The 18,356-nt window shown below is 31.9% G+C and overlaps 6 protein-coding genes across 6 annotated transcripts in view; 3 read left to right on the top strand and 3 right to left on the bottom strand.

The window, feature by feature from the left end:
* Positions 1-1,431, bottom strand: part of 128up (GTP-binding protein 128up) — a 2,285-nt gene extending 854 nt beyond the window's left edge. Inside the window, 5 exon segments of the mRNA XM_070313970.1 lie at positions 17-125; positions 222-458; positions 623-753; positions 960-1,125; positions 1,205-1,431. Coding sequence (XP_070170071.1) covers positions 17-125; positions 222-458; positions 623-753; positions 960-1,125; positions 1,205-1,246 — 685 coding nt within the window. The 5' untranslated portion in view covers positions 1,247-1,431.
* A 1,216-nt stretch (positions 1,432-2,647) lies between these two features.
* Positions 2,648-6,665, top strand: LOC138943276 (protein phosphatase PTC7 homolog). The gene is made up of 5 exons (XM_070313968.1): positions 2,648-2,943; positions 3,824-4,003; positions 4,107-4,305; positions 4,432-4,688; positions 5,006-6,665. The coding sequence occupies exons 1-5, from the start codon at positions 2,691-2,693 to the stop codon at positions 5,053-5,055; spliced, it is 939 nt and encodes a 312-aa protein (XP_070170069.1). The 5' UTR covers positions 2,648-2,690; the 3' UTR covers positions 5,056-6,665.
* Positions 4,803-9,931, bottom strand: Der-2 (Derlin 2). The gene is made up of 6 exons (XM_070313967.1): positions 9,609-9,931; positions 9,039-9,104; positions 8,629-8,796; positions 8,388-8,510; positions 8,028-8,191; positions 4,803-7,809 (listed from the first exon to the last, which is right to left on the bottom strand). The coding sequence occupies exons 1-6, from the start codon at positions 9,705-9,707 to the stop codon at positions 7,707-7,709; spliced, it is 723 nt and encodes a 240-aa protein (XP_070170068.1). The 5' UTR covers positions 9,708-9,931; the 3' UTR covers positions 4,803-7,706.
* Positions 9,675-12,956, top strand: Rdgbbeta (cytoplasmic phosphatidylinositol transfer protein 1). Its single transcript, XM_070313966.1, has 8 exons — positions 9,675-10,207; positions 10,377-10,525; positions 10,655-10,743; positions 10,983-10,990; positions 11,061-11,132; positions 11,257-11,355; positions 11,439-11,594; positions 11,802-12,956. The coding sequence occupies exons 1-8, from the start codon at positions 10,157-10,159 to the stop codon at positions 12,054-12,056; spliced, it is 879 nt and encodes a 292-aa protein (XP_070170067.1). The 5' UTR covers positions 9,675-10,156; the 3' UTR covers positions 12,057-12,956.
* Positions 12,957-13,082: 126 nt separating this feature from the next.
* On the bottom strand, positions 13,083-15,280 carry LOC138943466 (uncharacterized; the record flags this gene model as incomplete). The annotated part of the gene is made up of 6 exons (XM_070314319.1): positions 13,083-13,305; positions 13,499-13,598; positions 13,767-13,907; positions 14,151-14,359; positions 14,787-14,987; positions 15,067-15,280. Coding segments are annotated over 6 exons (957 nt in total), but the record flags the coding sequence as incomplete, so codon positions are not given.
* A 32-nt stretch (positions 15,281-15,312) lies between these two features.
* On the top strand, positions 15,313-17,578 carry LOC138943464 (uncharacterized protein PF3D7_1120600-like). The gene is made up of 2 exons (XM_070314318.1): positions 15,313-15,515; positions 15,769-17,578. Exons 1-2 carry the CDS (start codon positions 15,364-15,366, stop codon positions 17,576-17,578), a joined length of 1,962 nt encoding a protein of 653 aa, XP_070170419.1. The 5' UTR covers positions 15,313-15,363.
* The last annotated feature ends 778 nt before the right edge of the window (positions 17,579-18,356 follow it).

The raw sequence follows: 18,356 nt of genomic DNA, 5'->3' as shown, positions 1-18,356 counted from the left end.
AAGCAGTGGTATCAACGCAGAGTACTAGAGGTAGCGTCGTACCTTAACGTGATATCTGCATTGCTGATTTTATATTCTGACAAAATCATTCTTACTGTGTCATAATCGAGTTCGGTTTGTGGACACTATGAACAAGCACAATAGCATCTTATAGTAGTTTTTTTATGCCATATAAATTATTTATATTAATTGATTATTCTCTCAACAGATCATTTTCTTACCATGGTTTGCAGATTGATACCACCCTTGTCCTTCTTTTTGAAAGTTATATTTGGTGGTTGTTTGTTCAATCGCAAGCCGAAACCTTCCAATTCATGCTCAATTAACCTTTTGTGCCCGAGCGGTTTGAGCACATCCAGAAAGCAGTGGTATCAACGCAGAGTACTTACAGCGATAACTTGTCGTCCACGTCCCTTACCATCCTTTGCACCTTCTATAATACCTGGAAGATCTAACAGCTGCAAGATGCATTCTGTTACAATCTTAACTTGATTTTATTTCTGTATACAAATGATGAATCCCAATTCTAACCCCAATTAACCCCAAAAATATTTATAAACCATTGTACAGAACATAAAACCAAATATTTCTTAATAATAACCAAGGTTATATTTTGGATTACCTGTATCTTTGCTCCTTTGTATTTTATGCAACCAGGAACAGTCGTGAGTGTTGTAAACTCATACTCAGCTACCTCAGAATACACGCCAGCAAGCGTACTCAACAGCGTGGATTTTCCAACAGATGGAAAGCCTATAAAAATTTAATTCTTATATAAAATCATGTACAAGATAAAACGTAAAATACTGTCATGTGTAATCTATGAATGTTTGTTATATCCTCCAAGATGTAATTGTAGAGTATGAAGAGAGAGAGAGAGAGACTGTCAGATTGACATAACATTATAATGCAGCTGTTACATAGATCATAAAATATCAACAAAAATACGAGAAACTCACCGACAAAGCCGATACGAGCATCACCGGTCTTGGCAACCTCGAAACCCTGCTCACCACCCCCGCCGCCACCCTTGGGAGTAATTAACTCGCGCCTAAGCTTGGCTAGTTTCGCTTTCAGCAGACCCAAGTGCCCAGAAGTGGCCTTGTTCTTCTGGGTACGGGCCATCTGGGGGAGGAAATAATCGTGAATGATAACATTGTAGATTGCAACGAATCTCGTTGCGATTTGCAGAATAATGGGTTACCTCAGCCTCGATGGAGGCGATTTTTTCCAGAATCGTGCTCATTTTTGAACCTGAAAAAAAACTGTGGAAAATAGCTTCAAGTTCAAAAACAAATCGTTCAGCTGAGAGAATCTGTCACATTATTAAAATTACAGAAACGTCGAAATAATAAAGTGACCGGGCACATTACACGTGCACATATGCATATGTTAATTCGTGGTTAATTCCGCCAACACTGGCCATCACAACCATAGATCGTGTGCAATATCTCTAGATGAGAAACTGAGAAGGTAAAATTGGAAACTTTCTAGGAAAAAAATACTAGACATTTGAGCAAGAAAGTACATAAACACAATATCATACGATTGGCTATCAAATAGAAAAATTTTCGAGATTTTAAAAATTCCCTATTTGACAGCCAATCGGGTGACTGTGTCTCTCTGTGTCTCATTTGTCTAGGTTTATTCGCGTTGCTTGAACTTTTTGTACTCAGCATCTTTGCTTTCACTCTCTTCAACATCCGAATATATATTTATCTTGTTTTAAGCGCAAAAATTTTTGGAAATTTCAAGCAACGCGAACAAACTTCTTGTTAAAAAGCACCCAATATTACATAATTGGCAAAATTTTTTTATTTGATTTATTATCGCTGTCCGTAGTATATATTAGCAGAAAGAAGTCTTCTCTCTGATATTAGAATGACAAAACATCACACGTAGCTAATAAAATAATAAATCCATAATATTTCTCCGCCATTTTGATCTAGCACGGATATACGTCAACCGGCCGTTTTATCGTGGCATCAAAAATAGATCCAATTGACGTTATATACTGTATTAGCTAGAAAAAGCGTTTTATGAAAAACGGCGGCGTGATCCCTGTCAAGCTTCTCTCTGAAGTAACATTGTTTAAAATTAGTATCATTAATCAAAATTTTAAGACTTTTCGAACGAACTTACATAAAAGCGCATAAAAAATATAGGCTTAGAAAAATTTATTTATTAAATGCGTGATTTTTATTGATTTTTATACAAATCTGTTTGAATAGGTGTCGATAAGCGTTTATAGGATCATTTGGATAAGCTTTTATGATTTCTCTCATAAATTCCACTTGCGTAAAACGAGCCTAAATGCAAAGTCTAATCGGTCTCGACGCCAGCGCGCCACGTGACCGCGTACCAAGTCGATCGTCAACGCCAACCCTATCGCGTACCCCATGTAATTCAGTGGATTCAGTGTGGTGTGAGGTGTATGAGCAATAAGTCTGAGGATCGCGATCGTGGTGAACTTTTTATCGTACGACTCCCTCGATCACAAGTCTGAATAGAGTGTGTAAAAAGAGAGAAAGAGAGGATGCCGTCGAGACGGCTTTAAGAGCCGTCTATTGTGGGACAATCGAGGAAAACGAAAAGAAAACGAGTAAGAATGCGCGTTGTAATGTCGATCTCTCCGATGCTAGTCGCGTGCTTTTGGTGAGCGCGACATTCGGTTAATATCATTTCGCGCGATGCAATCCATCTATTGGACCGGACGGCTGCTGTCGCGCGCGCTCTGGAACGGCATCGCGAGCTGTAGCACCTCGTGCGGTACCGAGCAGCAACCGAACGCGGTCATCGCGAGCAGCAGCAGGCGCCGCGAGGCCTCGCTCATCTCCGCCGTGTGCGGCTTCCCGAAGGAGCTTGCCCGGAGCCGAACACGCAAAGGCCAATTCGGCGACGACGCCTGGTTCACCGCCAAGTTCAGGACGGCCGAAGTCATAGGTGAGGCACGACGTTTCGCGATTATATCCTCTCCGACTCAGTAAAAGTTTGTCCTATCCTTCCTTAGACTTTCACTATATTTTCCCTTGACGTTTGTCCCTTTTCTCTCTCTCTCTCTCTCTCTCTCTCTCTCTCTTTCTTCGAATACCTGTGTATCTGTTTCAAATGCAAAAAACGTCAAATAGCACTGCTGAGAGGATCTTATAAATCTATTCCCTTTGGCTAGTTTGTGTATTTTTGTATAAATGTTTTCTTTTTCTTTCCATCTTCCTTCAAATCCTGATTATATCGCTTTACTTTGATTATAGAAAATTAAAAGTTAAATGCATCTGAAAAGAACAGACTTATACTTTAGTTTTGAATAAACAAGAAATGTGTCATTATTGGAGACAATGTGGAATTTTTAAATTGCTAAATTTTTCACTACCCGTCTAAATTTTAAATATATTTTCACACCAGAAAACTCAAATAGATCTGTTTCTTTCAACTGCGTTTGCTACATTCAAAAAAAAATAAAATAAAATAAAATAGTCATATATTCAGCCTTTAGAAAAAGGGAAAGAAAAGACAATCTAGAAAAGAAAGAGAAAAAAATGCAAGAAAGTACAAAGAATACAGTTGAAAAGAGTAAAATTCAAAATTCAATGTAAAATATATATTTTGGAATATATTTTTTTAGAATAAACTTTGAATTGTTCTAAAATCATATGCTCTTCTTTTTCATATAATTATTTATATATATCACTATATTCTCTCTTCTCTTTCGAATCACATTTTATTATGTGAAAGTATAAAATTAACTAGTATTATTGAGATAATATTACATAAAGTGCTATTATATACATTTAATTCTGATTATTTTCAAATTATATTTTTCCAGGTGTAGCTGATGGTGTTGGGGGATGGCGACATTATGGAATTGATCCAGGAGAATTTTCTAATTTTCTGATGAGGACTTGCGAGAGGCTAGTCTCTATGGGTAGATTCAGACCTACAGAACCAGCTGGCTTATTAGCGCGTAGTTATTATGAATTATTAGAAAATAAACAACCAATACTAGGTAAGCAAACAGATAAATAAAAAAAAATGTCAAAATTGATTCACAATACATAATTGAAAATATTGCTCCGAAATTGATTTCTGATCGTTAATATCTTTTTTAGGAAGCAGCACGGCATGTGTAATAGTTCTTAATAAAGAGACAAGCAGCATTTATGCAGCTAATATAGGAGATAGCGGCTTTGTAGTCGTGCGAAGGGGAGAAGTGGTGCATCGCTCCTCGGAACAACAACATTATTTCAACACTCCCTTCCAGTTGTCGCTTCCTCCTCCAGGACACTCTGATATGGTACTTCGCGACAGGTAGATCTCATTTTTTATATGTTATATTTTAACTACATATTTAATCGCATGCAATAATATTTACATTTATGATACCATGATTACTGTAGAGAAAATAATAATCTTCCCTTTTCTTCTTTTTTTTAGTCCAGAATCTGCTGACACTTCGAGTTTCGGCGTCGAGGATGGCGATGTAATCCTTTTGGCAACCGACGGAGTATTCGACAATGTGCCTGACCAATTGTTAGTCACCGAGATGCAGAAAATCGAGGGCGAGAGGGACCCGACAAAAATCCAGTGTGTCGCTAACACGATAGCGTGGATGGCGCGTCGTTTGGCCTTTGATGACGCCTTCATGTCTCCGTTTGCTCAAAGTGCCCGAGAGAATGGAATTGATGCAATAGGTATGCAAAGAGAAAACTATATTATATATTTCATTTATATCCTATTTCAAGCAGCTTCGCATTAGTATAAACAGAGAAATTACTTTATAAAAGCAGCCTGGGAAGCTATAAGCTAAATTTTTAATATGCAACAATAATAATAATTTTTTTTTATAATTAAATCTTAATTGCACAATTTATTTTTTTTTTATTATGACTACTATTTTTATATTAGAACTTGATCCGCTAATGAATTAATAAATTAATAAATGCTAAATTTAAATTAAGAATGCTTGATGAGAAAAAGAGCGTGCAAAAACAGATATCAAAATTTTTAGGTGGTAAACCGGACGACATCACGGTGCTTTTAGCAACGGTGGCGATATGATAAAACAATAAGCGACAAGTGTACAATAGACTCCCGATAATCATTGTATTATAGTTCATGTCATTGCGTATATGTATTTAGTTATACATCATTATATCAATCCTATATATATATATATATACATATATATATATATTGTATATGTATATATGTATATATGTATATATAATTTTAATCATTTATTATTTAAATCGAAATAAATGGTTTTATAAAATCATTTCTTATTTTCTATTCATTATTATTAATTTCTTTACAGCTCTTTGATAATTATTAACGTACTCTTTGGCGATTGTGGATGCATTTGTCGATTCACCCTTTCAGCATTTTTATATACCATTTATCCCATATTAATTGACAGTAAATTTGTCGCTTTCTTTGGTTATAACCTTTGGCTAAAAAAAATACTTAAGAATCAGACGAATCAAAATTGAAAAAACATTTTATGAGTTTTGTATATTTAATAAGATACTGAAAGAATTAATACAAATGCATCCTAACAAGAAATTATTAAAGATGTAATTATCATTAATTACATCGATTGTCGGAATGACAATATGTTAATGTCTAATAAGAGGCCAGGAATCCCAGGATTAACAATTCAAAAATCCAAAACCATAACATTCATATCAAAATTAGATAGAAATATAAGATATATATTAAATATTTATCTAGTTAAAAATTTAATATAAAGATATGGAAATCCATAAAGTTAAGAATCAAAGGAATAAATCATGCAAATGATAAGCATCCTAGGACCCTGAAAGCCAAAAATATAAGAAAAGAGAAATATAGGCAAATCTAAAAGAAATTCGAATTTCATAATTTAAATCTAGAATTCGAAGAAAAATAAAATATTTAAAGAATTTTAGAAATCGCGATTACAACGGTCACAATCGGGTGTTTGAATTCCCTTTTTTTTTTCTAAACCAGTATACTGCAGAATAAATTCACATTGATATTTAGAGGCAAGCTGCATTAAAAATTCATGTTTGTTTAGCTTAGATTAGAATATCATTGCGCATAACATTTACAAGGATCACAGAAAAAGTTATATCAAAGTTAGTTATTAATTACACATGGCAAAGTAATGTCTACTTTCCAACTAAAAAAAAACATTGATCAAAGTTGTATTAGAATTGAAGAATACACCATTTTAAAGATTCATCTCTTTTACAATTATATTTTTCTTTTTCTTTCATTAAAGAATTTTTAAGAGGAGAATGATATGTAAAATTTGTTATAACATTTATTAACATTAAACAATAAATTGATCGTGACAAAAAAAAGAAAAAACCATTACTTTTCCATTATTCCCACAATGCAAAGAACAAGCGACAATTATTAATTATAATCAATGCAAATCTCCATTATATTCACACAGTACATAATATACATGTATGAACAAAATGTGGGAAGGTGTGTATATATTATATTACTTCTTTAGTTTATATTTAACGATTTGTACTTTGTAGATGTTGCCTAGATTACACTTCACTATATTAATAAATATAAATAAATGCTTTAATACACTTTAAAATAGTCTCCCTTGCACAATGGCATTTTCTTTCTTTCTCTCTCTCTCCTTCTCTCTTCCATTGATACTTGCAAGAACTATGAGCACGATGAATGTATCACAAAATTACCATCGATCGCACATATCGCTCTTACAAAAATGACATTCTCGATATAGTAAAACTAATTAATTCGCGAGTGTGAAAAATTACGACTTCCATGCATAAAACTGGAAGTATATATTCGCGATATATAGATTTAACCTTCGGAATGCCAATTCAATTGCACTTGCGTGCATGTGAAACTACTACTTCTATTGAATTGCAGAATTCAGATATAAATCTGCGAAAATTTTACTACTCTATGTTAGAATGAAATATGTTACCATACACGACATTAGAATCATATATAAACAGTCTGTACATATTGTATATATCTACATAATAACAATTAAAATTACTATTTTTACAATTGGATTCATAGATTTCAAATTAATTACAGAATAATCTTCTCAGATAAAACAAAATATATAATTCTGCTTGTACTGTTTAAATAAATCAATTTAATCCATTATATTTTTTGCAATAATGCTAGAAGCGCAACGTTTGGCTTCCAAAGAGTTAATATCGATATAAACTAGATTTTGTGTGCAAAAACGAATAATGAAGAACATATATATGAAAGTGCATGTACAGAATTTAAAGAAAATAATAATAGCTCGTTGATTTCGTTTTACGTACATATCTCCAGCTCTCATCTATATATAGGATATATAAGAATTTGTATGCTTTTTCTCGTTTACAAATTCCTTGAAAAGTTTGGAGTCAACTCTCTCCCGAAGATTAATTTGATTAAAGAAAGATTATCACCTTTTATTGGACAATTCCTCAATTGAAGAAAACAGCTGGGATCTTTCTAATATATATATCTTGTATATTATCCTTTACATTTCTTTTATAAACATCTTGCATATTATCCTTGTCATTTCATTATGCGTCTTTGCATACACAAATCCAAATATCAAGTTATTAATAACTCTAAAGATGAAGGAACAACGATGGGGATGCACGCTTCCGTAATGTTCTTAGGTAATTTGACATAAGAAACAGTATTAGGAAGAAAATTATTGAATGTTTTGATCACTGCACATTGGCTTCCTGTCCCCAATTGAAGCCACCTGGTCTGTCTTCCGGCGGCGGCATATAATCCGGATCTTCAGGATGTGCGTCGAACAAAGTCTTACTATAGAGGAGGAAAGAGATTATATATAACATATGATCTTACATTTGTTATCTAGTATTAGTCAATTCTACATCTTTTTTCAATAAGAAAAATTTTCCGATTGATAATTTTATTAATTAAGTTTGCAAAGAGAGGGAGAACTGTAATTTATTTAATGTTAAGAATTTTTATTTTGATTCTAACCTTAATTTTGCATAATTGTAAATTGTAGCACTTACAGTATTTGTGGAGTTTTTAAAATCCGAAAACCGCCTCTTAACCGCGGGAATACATCCTCTGCGAAATAATAAGTATGCCCTACTGCCATTCCAACAAGATCGACCCATATTGTATTACCAAGCAATACAGAGAACCCTAGCAATACCCATGGTAAATATGGAGCCTGTAAAATATGAAAAAATATCAGTAGCAGTAATATTAGTAATCATTAGAGACAAATTATTTATCTAATACAATAAAATAATAATGTATAATAACTAGTTATATTTAATATAAATCACAATAATCATAAAAGGATAAATGATGATAAGGTACAAGGATAAAATCTAAGTCAACATATAAAAGAAAGTAGGACCTACTTGAAAATTTAAAAGTCCGAAGAAGTTCATCCTGACAAAAGGATTTCGTCGCGACCATACATACACTAACATTATCGTGAATGCATGTCCTAGGAACAGCAGATTGACAAAGAATGCAAAAGTCTGTAGATAGTTAAGGAATAATATTAATAAGGGATAAAAAAATTTTTAACGATACAATCTGAATATCTGAGTAACAATATTATTAATTATAATAAGCGATATATTTTTCCAAGGATACGATCATGCATATTCCGCCAAAAATAAACATCATTACAAAATCAGCTGTTCTCCTGCGAAAAGATCCTTCTTCCAACATACGGCAATATCGATATGTGAATATCATATTGAACAGTAGGTTGAACCCAATATTCCCGAAAAACAAGAATGTTGTTATTAACCGCCATATCTGCAATAATTCAAAATGATGTTTCTTAAAGAATGAGTATTGGTCATTAATATAATTCTAAACTATCAATAATTGTTAAAATAATTAAACGCTATACATATAAACTGTTGCAATATATAATACAACAAAATAGAAAAAAATCTACATATATAAGTTTTTCCTTAACAGTATGACTTTTGGACTATGTTATATAATGAAATCAAGTATTTTGCATTGCTATTTGCATATCTGCATTTTCATACCTGGTACTGTTCCACAATAAGAATAGGATTGAAATATAATTGAAATGGAGACACCAAGTCCAATTGCTAAAATATTTAGAATAGTTAAGTTCAAATATATTTCATTCATATATAAATATATTTCAATGCATTATATTGTTAATTAATTAAGTTTATTATTCATTTAACTAAAGTTGTTTATAAATATTATAGAAATCTTATTTTATTTTTATAAAGTATTTATTTTTATAGAGTTTCCACTAGTTATTATCTTTTTTATATAATTATTGAATATAAAAACGGCAAAGGGATTACGCTGATATAGATTAAATTATTAAACATATAAGATTTAATGATCTCATACAAAGATATCAGAGATTTATAAATCTTACAAACGTAGATCTAAAACTGCGAGAAATTAAAGGTCTGAAAAAAAATAAGGGCCAAGAAGTATCTCAAGAATTTAGGAATCTAAAAATCAAGGGACTCCGGATTGAAAATACATATAAGAGGACGAGTTCTATACGTGGAACTTCATACGTAATTAAAAAGGGAGACAGAGAAGAGGAAAAAAAAAAACAAGTTAAATACCACGGCAAGAGTCGTGATGACACAAGCTGTGGTGTAAGCCCGCGTCACCACGGGCATCTGCATGTACTCGTGCCATAATGCTTCGTAGGCCATTGGCATTGATTATCGGCGATCTTACGCCCGTATTCCTTCCTTGATACCTCGCAGCTGCACTCTCGCCGCTTCTTATCCTTTTCCCGCTTCACCATCGCATGTTGCACCAGCGCGGCAATGTTATCTGCACATCGTATTAATTTGTTGTCCGCACGATTTTTGTACACGTAACACGTGAAATTGTCACCGATTTGCCTAATCTTGGTCACGTTGTGGCCAATTGTCGAGAAGGAACTTTTTCTCTCGCAGATTGCCGGTCTGCTCATCGATCAATCTATTCGCGTAGCAGCAAACTTCACCCATCACCTCGGATTGTTTACGATCAGACGCTGATTAGACGCTGAAAATCAAATCGCAAAGTTGATTTTTTACACGATCATTCAGCGAAGATATTCGCAAATATAAAGTCAGTTAATATTGCTGTGATTAATTGTTAAGTATTTAAATAATTAAGAATGGTTCTCACGAAAGAATATCGCATATGTATGCCGCTCACCACGGAAGAGGTAGTCTTTTCATACATTATTTAGTTATCTAATAATGTATCCAGATAATAAGATTATCTATTTACCTGAAAATTATTATTATATTTATGCACTTATGTATTAATTCTTTTTTTGCAAGACAATCTTTTTAAAAATTTCTGTCTGAACTAATCAATCAATTTTATTTTAGTATCGCATTGGTCAGTTATATATGATTGCCAGACATAGCCACGAACAATCTGATAACGATGAGGGAGTAGAAGTGGTAGAAAATACCGCTTGTGAAGATCCTGTTCACGGAAAGGGTCAATACACTGAAAAAAGGATCCATCTCTCAAGGTAAACTTTTTTTTTTATATAATATATTGTGAAATACATATATATATATATATATATAGCTTAAAGATTATAATAGCTTTTCATTTTTCTTAAGACACTTACTCAATAATGCTTTTTTTTTTCTTGTAGTAAACTCCCTTACTGGATACAGTCTATCTTACCTCGTGTATTTTATGTGACGGAGAAAGCATGGAATTATTATCCTTTCACTATTACAGGTATGCTGTTTTATTTATATAGCACACTGTATTATTGATTTTTTTATCAAGTTTCATAGTAGATGCTTTTCCTAATAAATATTAATTTTATATACAAAATATATACTTTATTTAAAGATATTTAAAAATATTGATGAAAATATTAATGATATTCAAATTTTACACTTTTTTCAATAAAAAGAAATTGAGCTTTATTAACATTGTTCTTTTTCTTGCATATTTGTTCTTGATGACTGCAGAATACACTGTGAGTAATATTTAGTATAAGAATTGTTAGAAAATTTCCTAAATTTTATTTTTAAATTTTTCTTTTCCAGTGTTCCTTTTTACCAAAATTTCACATAGCAATAAACACTCGATATGAAGACAACAATGGTTCCACAGAGAATGTAAGTAACATATTGCATTTCTCTCATATTACATCTTTTATTGTGATGTATTAATTAAGATTGTAATTAATATATAATGTTATTAGTAATAATAATAATTCTATTACTGTTACTAAATTTGTAGTGCTTAGGATTGTCGCCCATTGAATTAATTCATCGGGAGGTTGATTTTGTGGATATTGCATACGACGAGATTTCTGCAAAACATTACAAAGAAGAAGAAGTAAGCTTACACAATATGAAATCACTCATATTTAATTTTTAACGCTTTATTTTAAATGAGATACTTATTTTAATTCGTAACAGGATCCAAAGTTTTTCCAATCAAAACGAACAGGACGTGGCCCTCTGGTTGAAGGTTGGAGAGATACGACACAACCTATAATGTGTTCGTACAAATTAGTTCACGCATCGTTCGAAGTGTGGGGGATGCAAACGCGAGTAGAGGATTTCATACATAGAGTAAGCTTATCTAGTTAGTTATTTGCTTACCTTACATTTTAGTAATGTTATTTTCATATAAAAGCGTCGAATCTGAATAGGGTCGTGATTATCTAAAAGATATTAAATGATATATATTAATGTTTGGCTCAATTTGCATACAGAACGCTTGCAACATTTAAAAAAGTATGATATTCACTATTATACATTGATTTTCCACAATTTTAGTGTATAAGGGACATCCTATTGCTGGGCCACAGACAAGCCTTTGCCTGGATCGATGAATGGTATGACATGAGCTTGGAGAACGTGCGACAGTATGAGCAGAAGATGCAGACCGAAACGAACGAGAAGGTCAGATTAAGGAATCAGCTCAACGAGAGGCAGCCCGACACACCAACCTCACCCTCTTCAGCCGCGCCAACTACGCCGACGGCAAAATCGCCCACGCAATCGAATCGATCGTGGTTTTCTTGGTCGTAGCCATAAGATTAGCGTGACAAGTTGATCTCGAATGCTGCAGCAGCTCTTCGTCGATTTGGTTAACATTCAAGTGATATTCTCTTTTTTCCACATATCCATGTATATACCGACTGCTCCAGAGAAATCGATGTAAATCGGTAACAACGACATATTCTTTCAATGAATTCTATATTGACAACTTAATCAACAGTTCGATTGTTCGAAACTTTAAAACATTTTTCTTAAGATACACACACATATATATATAAAACTAATGAATTTCTTATTTTTATCATATTAATTTGTGGTTTCTTCACAAATAGAATGCAATTTTTTTTTTTTTAATAAAAGAAAAGGAGAAGTTGCCACTAGAAGATAATTATTAATAATGATTTTAGTTTCAAATAAGGGGAGAAGTCAATAAAAATGTATTAAAGGAATATGTTTCTGTAACTGATTACAGCATTTCTTAGGATGTCCCATATACATATGCATAGTTCTATGTATGTAGGCTTGTCGTAAAACAATTTTCATTTCCGTTTCGATGTACCATGTATGATGAATGCACTTCAAAATGTCACACATTGATTAGAGATTTCACAATTTAAGTTAGGAATGCTTATAAAGGAGCTGGTCTGAACCATTCCGAAAATGGCATAAAGTCAAATTTTGAAATACTTGTCTTTTGGATAATTATAGTTTAGATTTTGAGGTTTCACATATTTAGAGATATTTCCCACAGATCTTATATATGTAATTACTTTTGTTTCACTTGTGCGTTTCGCTTGTGAATTAGCAAAAAATTAATTTTATCGTGCGGAATTATATTTTGTAGTTGTATTCTGTAAGTTATATAGCGTAATTAATTAAGTATATCAAATTTTTATTTGCAGTTTGATGTATAGAGGCACTTAAAAATATATGTGTTTGCAAATAATTGATATTTGTTGAAATGTGAATATATCTCTACTATTACAGATATAGTTACATTTGCGTTAATTTTAGATCAATAACTATTTTTATTTTTCATTGGCCAGCACATAATATTCATCAACAAACGTAATATTTTAATTGAAATACAATTGAGTCACTCAGTAATTAACATAAACAAGATTGCAACAATATATCACACAATGATTTATACCCAGAAATAATTTGCATATTTACTCCATTATCATCTAATTAGGAGTAACAATTATCGAGTGTAACCTACTGACGACCGGATGTTGTAACGGTGTAATGAGAACACGTGCCATCTCGCCAACATGACCTGTCAGCAAAATTTTATATTGAATCATCAATAATCACTATTAAATCGTTAATATCTTATCAAAATTCCGCTACCAAGTTAATATGAAATAGATTAAAATAATGAAATCTTCTACAAGCTTTTTATATTAATAAAATTAAAATATAAAAATTATTGTTTTACAAAATTCTTAAAAATAAAAAAAATATCTTACAAGTATTACAATGATCCGTCAATCGAACGAGAGGATACAATAAGGAAAGTTCTTGCAATCTCGTCAATTCCTCAGATTCTTCTAGCGAAGTCGAAGCTATCTAAAAATACATAATAAATAACATTGGAGATGTTCTTTTTCTCTTTAGTTCATGAAAAATTATTTTAAAACTAAGACAACCACGTAGTGCGATTCGTAGCAAAGTTGATACAAGACGAAAAATTTTTAACCGGTTTTTAACTGCTCTTCTCCAGTAGAAATTTCTTACATTGGCATAACTTGTCGCGGAATTTAGCATAGTTTCACTATGAATGCCACGTTGCTCATTCCGACGGAGTTGTGCAGCGGCTTCCGTAATTAATTCGCTGAATCTAGCTGCTACTTCCTTCCATCTTATCAAATCATTAGGCTGTAAAATAAAAATTGGTATAAAATAATCCAAAAGAAAAAGTTTTAAGAATGTGTTCTGTGAAGTTGTATTTAAACACATAATCTTTATGATATAAAATAAAAGAAGAGCAAATTAATATATAATTAAAAATTAATATTTAAAATAATAAAACATTTTTTTTTAATTCCTATAATTCTCAATTAAATTTAATTTAATAGAATAACGTCTGTTTGATATTGAACAAATAAATTATATTATCACCGATAGGTTAAAAAACACTGGCAAAAGGGCGATGGGCAAGGGAGATCCGCGTAATTCAGAACACTCAGACGGAGGTCCTGATAAAGTCAAATGTCTCAAAAGATCTAAGACGTCAATCAGAAGCTCGCCATGACGACCACCGACATCCTGTCTAATAAGTCCTAAAGCATCCTGCGCGATAACTTGTGCTTCCACACCTGGATTGTCAGCTGATCAATCATAAAATATTAATTTAAATCTTACTTATGTATCACATTCGAAGAATATAGAAATACATAAGAACATAGAATATGTATACCAAAAAAGTTATCGAAATATTTAATATTGAAAATTAAAAAGTTGAAAAGAATCTATCAAAAATTTAGATGGAGAAAAGAATTAGCAAATTCTTGTTTCTGACGTTAAAATTTTGGTTTTGATGTCTCAAGTTTGACATTATGATATCGCAATTCGCCAGAACTGGAATTTCGCTGACAATGAATTTATAAATATTTATCGAAGAGCATTGCATTTTCGCATTGCGATTTTCAATGACAAATAAGTTACGATTATAAGAAATATATTTTCATCGTTATTCTCTTATATAATTTAAATGCATTCTTAACTTTCATTTTTTATTCGTCATTATTTATTTACCAAGAATCAATTCTTGCACATGCTGCGGCATAATTGGCTTTTTTAGATGACTGAGAAAAATCTGTAAAGCCGCCGCGCATTCCAGAGCTGCATTGTTTGAATCTTCGAAGTGTGGCTTATGACCTTTCTTTAGAGAATTAAGGATATGCCGTCGAAACTCACGACGTCCTGCCCGACGAAATAGTCCTTCCACTCTAGCATCTTTAATCAAGAATTTAAAAAATTTTAAGTTTTATATATATAATAAATATTTTGCGTAATGAATAAAATAAACGCTTACGTTCTTTCAAAAAATGTATAAGTTCTTTCACTGCATCCAAAGACTTTTGTGATATTATGTCGTCACCTGCATCCTGTCTGAAAATCAAAAGAATACGGAATACGGAAGTGGATAATGAGAGACAGTAAACAAATAAGCGATTCTTTTTAAAGTTAACGGATGTATATAAAAAGCGGGTAAATGATTTGATGCAATGTAAAAAACATTTTTGTTCTTAGCACAATGTGCCCTTGTTGCATCCTTCATATACAAGTTTATAAAGAGCTGTAATAATTCCTTTGCTCGAATCTTTTAAATATGTCGAGACGAATTTTTCATCGTTATTTGTTATTTTATTTATCCGTGAGCGCGATCCTAGTTTGCGGATCGTCGCGAAGGATTCCTAGAAGTGCATCCTGTCCCTCGTGCAGCCTGGATTGTCCAGAAGCCTTGACTGTTCAGCTACCATGGTAAGGATAATTTAAATATAAGAGTTATATATAGGCATCTTTTTAAAAAATTTCAAAACTTAAATTTTCAATGTGTGTTAGAATTCCAAAATTTAAATGTATTAGATTCGAAAGATTTACAAAAAATACAGAAACTTTAAATTCTGACATTTAATATTAGAATCTAAAAGATCAAAAGCCAAAATTTTATAAAATTTTAAAAGCCTATTTTCTGAATTCAAAGAGAATTTAAAAATTTGCAAAAATGTTCCAGGAATCTAGATGAAGATTCAAATCTGCAGCCAAGAGTCCTACGAGATTTTCCCGTTAATTCGCTCCGAAATTCTCATCACTCCAATTTGATACAAGAAGGAAATTCCCAGGACACAACATACAATAATAATATTCTACCGAATCAAAATTCAGCATCCCTCGGAAACTACAGGAGCTTCTCTTCACAAGAACCAGCGAGCAGAAATTTATTCTTCAAAAATGTTCTTAATAGGAGTCCGAAATTTTTAGACAGGCGAGAAATATTTTCTCAGGACAAATCTGCGAGTAGATATCCTCTTGCTCGCGTTCTTCCATCGAAGCCAATTTTCAGATCGGAAAATGTCTTCAGGAATCTTCGTAATAAATATTCCAGCTCTTCGCTAGATAGAAATTTTGAGAATAATATAAAAGACAAAAAGGATCCTATAAATAAAATGCTCGTCGTTTATCGTGCCGATAAAGACACAGAGCCTTTGAATTCAAGAGATGCTTCTTTTTCAAATATCTTGCCACAAAGATTCAGTCCGAAGATTGGAAATCCTTTTCGATTCCGCCGGGATCCGGTTCCTCACATCTTCGATGAAAAAAGAAATACAATCGAAAAATCTCCGCGCGCGACTCCTGTTAATCAGCAATACAGCCTAACGTATCCCCGAAAAGGATATAATTCCATTCTGCCGGAAATTAAACGTGATCCTTATGTCCATCCTCTTGGAAATATTTGGAAGCCGACAAAAAATGAGTTCTTCGATAATTGGGACGACATAAAAGATACATCACAATCTTTAAATGTAGAACAGTTAAAGCAAACTGAAAATAATTTCTTAGAAATGTATCCTGTGAAAGGACAAGAAATTATCACCGAGGATAATAATAAACAAATCAATAAGTCTTATGTATTCCCTCAAAATTTAGATAATTTAGAATTTAGGGAACAGACGGATGATGGAAAAAACTTCGATGATTGGGATTACGCCGCATACAAGAATTCGCAAGAATCCGCAAAAATTAATCAATTGCAAGAAGCTGGAAAGAATTGGCTGCAAGTGTTTCCCGCGGTGGAAAGAAACATTAAATATTTTGAAAATGAGAAAAGCAAGGATAAGAAATTCGCGGAGCAGGAAAATATGAATAAGGAATATTTTGAAGATGAGATTGTACAGGATGCTATCAAGACTGAACAAAATAGATATAATCCTTACGCTTTTCCCCAGAATATGAATAATTGGAAGACAATACGGAATAAAGAACTTTTCGTTAACTTAGATTTTACGCATAAAGATTCACAAGAGACGGATCAATTGGAGATGTATTCTGAAGAGAATAATGATAAGTTCTTTCAGAATTTAGAAAACGAAGATATAATCCTTGAAAGTAAAACACAAGCCAGTGATGATCGAATTAATCGTGCACCCATGATTAATGCCTATAATGCTTATACCCTTCCTCGACATTTAAATATTTTAAATGATGCAAAGTATCCTGTCGACTCCTTGGAGATACAGAAAATACCAGAAGCTAAAAATAATATATTACATGCGAATTCTATGAAAGAAAGGGATGAAAAGCTCTTTGTAGATGATGATATTATTCAGAATAACGCGGCTATGCAAGATTTGATTCTATCTAAGGATATTTTTGATATGGATGAATATAGCAGCCATATTGTAGACAAAAAGAATATAAAGGATAACACTCAGGTTTTGACGAAAATTGATCCTGATCTGTTGGATGATATTGAAGATCTCCCACTAGAACCAACTGAATCGACATCAATGGAATCCCTTGCAGAACTTTCCACACCTAAATAATAATAATAGAAAGTTATTAGCATTATATATATGGTTATATTTAACGAGTCATCTTTTATTTGAAGTCTTTTTTAGAATCAATTTTTTCTTAATAAAAAAGAATCTCTCTCTCAAGAGATCGACAATTTTAAAAAGAGAGTTACAAATAATTTAAAATAACTACTTCAAAAGTGTATAAAGATTAATAAAATTTTATAATAGTATCATACACTAAAATTTTATTCTTTCTTTAGTTTAAGAAAAATTGTTTTATTTAAAGCACACAAAGTGGAAATTTGTTTTTTTATGAATATACAAATATATTTTAATATTAGTAATAATAATTAAGGTGTAATTAATTTTATATATATATATACACAATATATGTTTGATGAATGTGATAAATAATACATTATACAAATTGCCACTAAATTGATAGTTAACCGACGATTTGTTATATATGTTTCGTTTGAAAAAGAATTTTATATATGTATGTTTTCTATAATGGAATGGATTGCTTCCAACTTTTCATTATCGTTCAAAAATAAATAAAAAAACCAAAGAGCAGTATTTGTGCGGTCTTATTTTGTGTCTTATTATACACTATTTTATCTCGTAAATCATTATCATTTCAAATACAAGTTGTAAAAAATATATGTGTATGTAAACATTAATATACATAAATATAAAAATTAATATTAAAAATAATTCCAATAATTAAATAATTTCTTTTTCTCTCTCTCTCTCAGGCAATTATTTTAAATATTTCATTGTTATTTTATAAAATAATTAATTTTAT

Source organism: Polyergus mexicanus, unplaced genomic scaffold (assembly GCF_030449975.1).
Source record: "Polyergus mexicanus isolate NDT 795.1 unplaced genomic scaffold, iyPolMexi1.0 SCAF_26, whole genome shotgun sequence".
NCBI lineage: Eukaryota > Metazoa > Arthropoda > Insecta > Hymenoptera > Formicidae > Polyergus > Polyergus mexicanus.
Note: the sequence above shows the minus strand (reverse complement) of the source record. Positions and strands in the feature narration are given on the sequence as shown.

What these genes read in the sequence shown, in the direction of transcription:
- Der-2 (XM_070313967.1), bottom strand. Translation starts at nt 9,707, where the DNA reads ATGCCAATGGCCTACGAAGCATTATGGCACGAGTACATGCAGATGCCC. An exon ending in TTATTGTGGAACAGTACCAG is followed by an intron (nt 8,797 to 9,038) that starts GTATGAAAATGC and finishes GAATTATTGCAG; the next exon opens with ATATGGCGGTTAATAACAAC. An exon ending in TTGGCGGAATATGCATGATC is followed by an intron (nt 8,511 to 8,628) that starts GTATCCTTGGAA and finishes AACTATCTACAG; the next exon opens with ACTTTTGCATTCTTTGTCAA.
- LOC138943276 (XM_070313968.1), top strand. Translation starts at nt 2,691, where the DNA reads ATGCAATCCATCTATTGGACCGGACGGCTGCTGTCGCGCGCGCTCTGG. An exon ending in CAGGACGGCCGAAGTCATAG is followed by an intron (nt 2,944 to 3,823) that starts GTGAGGCACGAC and finishes ATATTTTTCCAG; the next exon opens with GTGTAGCTGATGGTGTTGGG. An exon ending in GAATGGAATTGATGCAATAG is followed by an intron (nt 4,689 to 5,005) that starts GTATGCAAAGAG and finishes CAAAATTTTTAG; the next exon opens with GTGGTAAACCGGACGACATC.
- LOC138943464 (XM_070314318.1), top strand. Translation starts at nt 15,364, where the DNA reads ATGTCGAGACGAATTTTTCATCGTTATTTGTTATTTTATTTATCCGTG. An exon ending in TTGACTGTTCAGCTACCATG is followed by an intron (nt 15,516 to 15,768) that starts GTAAGGATAATT and finishes AAAATGTTCCAG; the next exon opens with GAATCTAGATGAAGATTCAA.
- Rdgbbeta (XM_070313966.1), top strand. Translation starts at nt 10,157, where the DNA reads ATGGTTCTCACGAAAGAATATCGCATATGTATGCCGCTCACCACGGAA. An exon ending in AAAAGGATCCATCTCTCAAG is followed by an intron (nt 10,526 to 10,654) that starts GTAAACTTTTTT and finishes TTTTTCTTGTAG; the next exon opens with TAAACTCCCTTACTGGATAC. An exon ending in AACATTACAAAGAAGAAGAA is followed by an intron (nt 11,356 to 11,438) that starts GTAAGCTTACAC and finishes AATTCGTAACAG; the next exon opens with GATCCAAAGTTTTTCCAATC.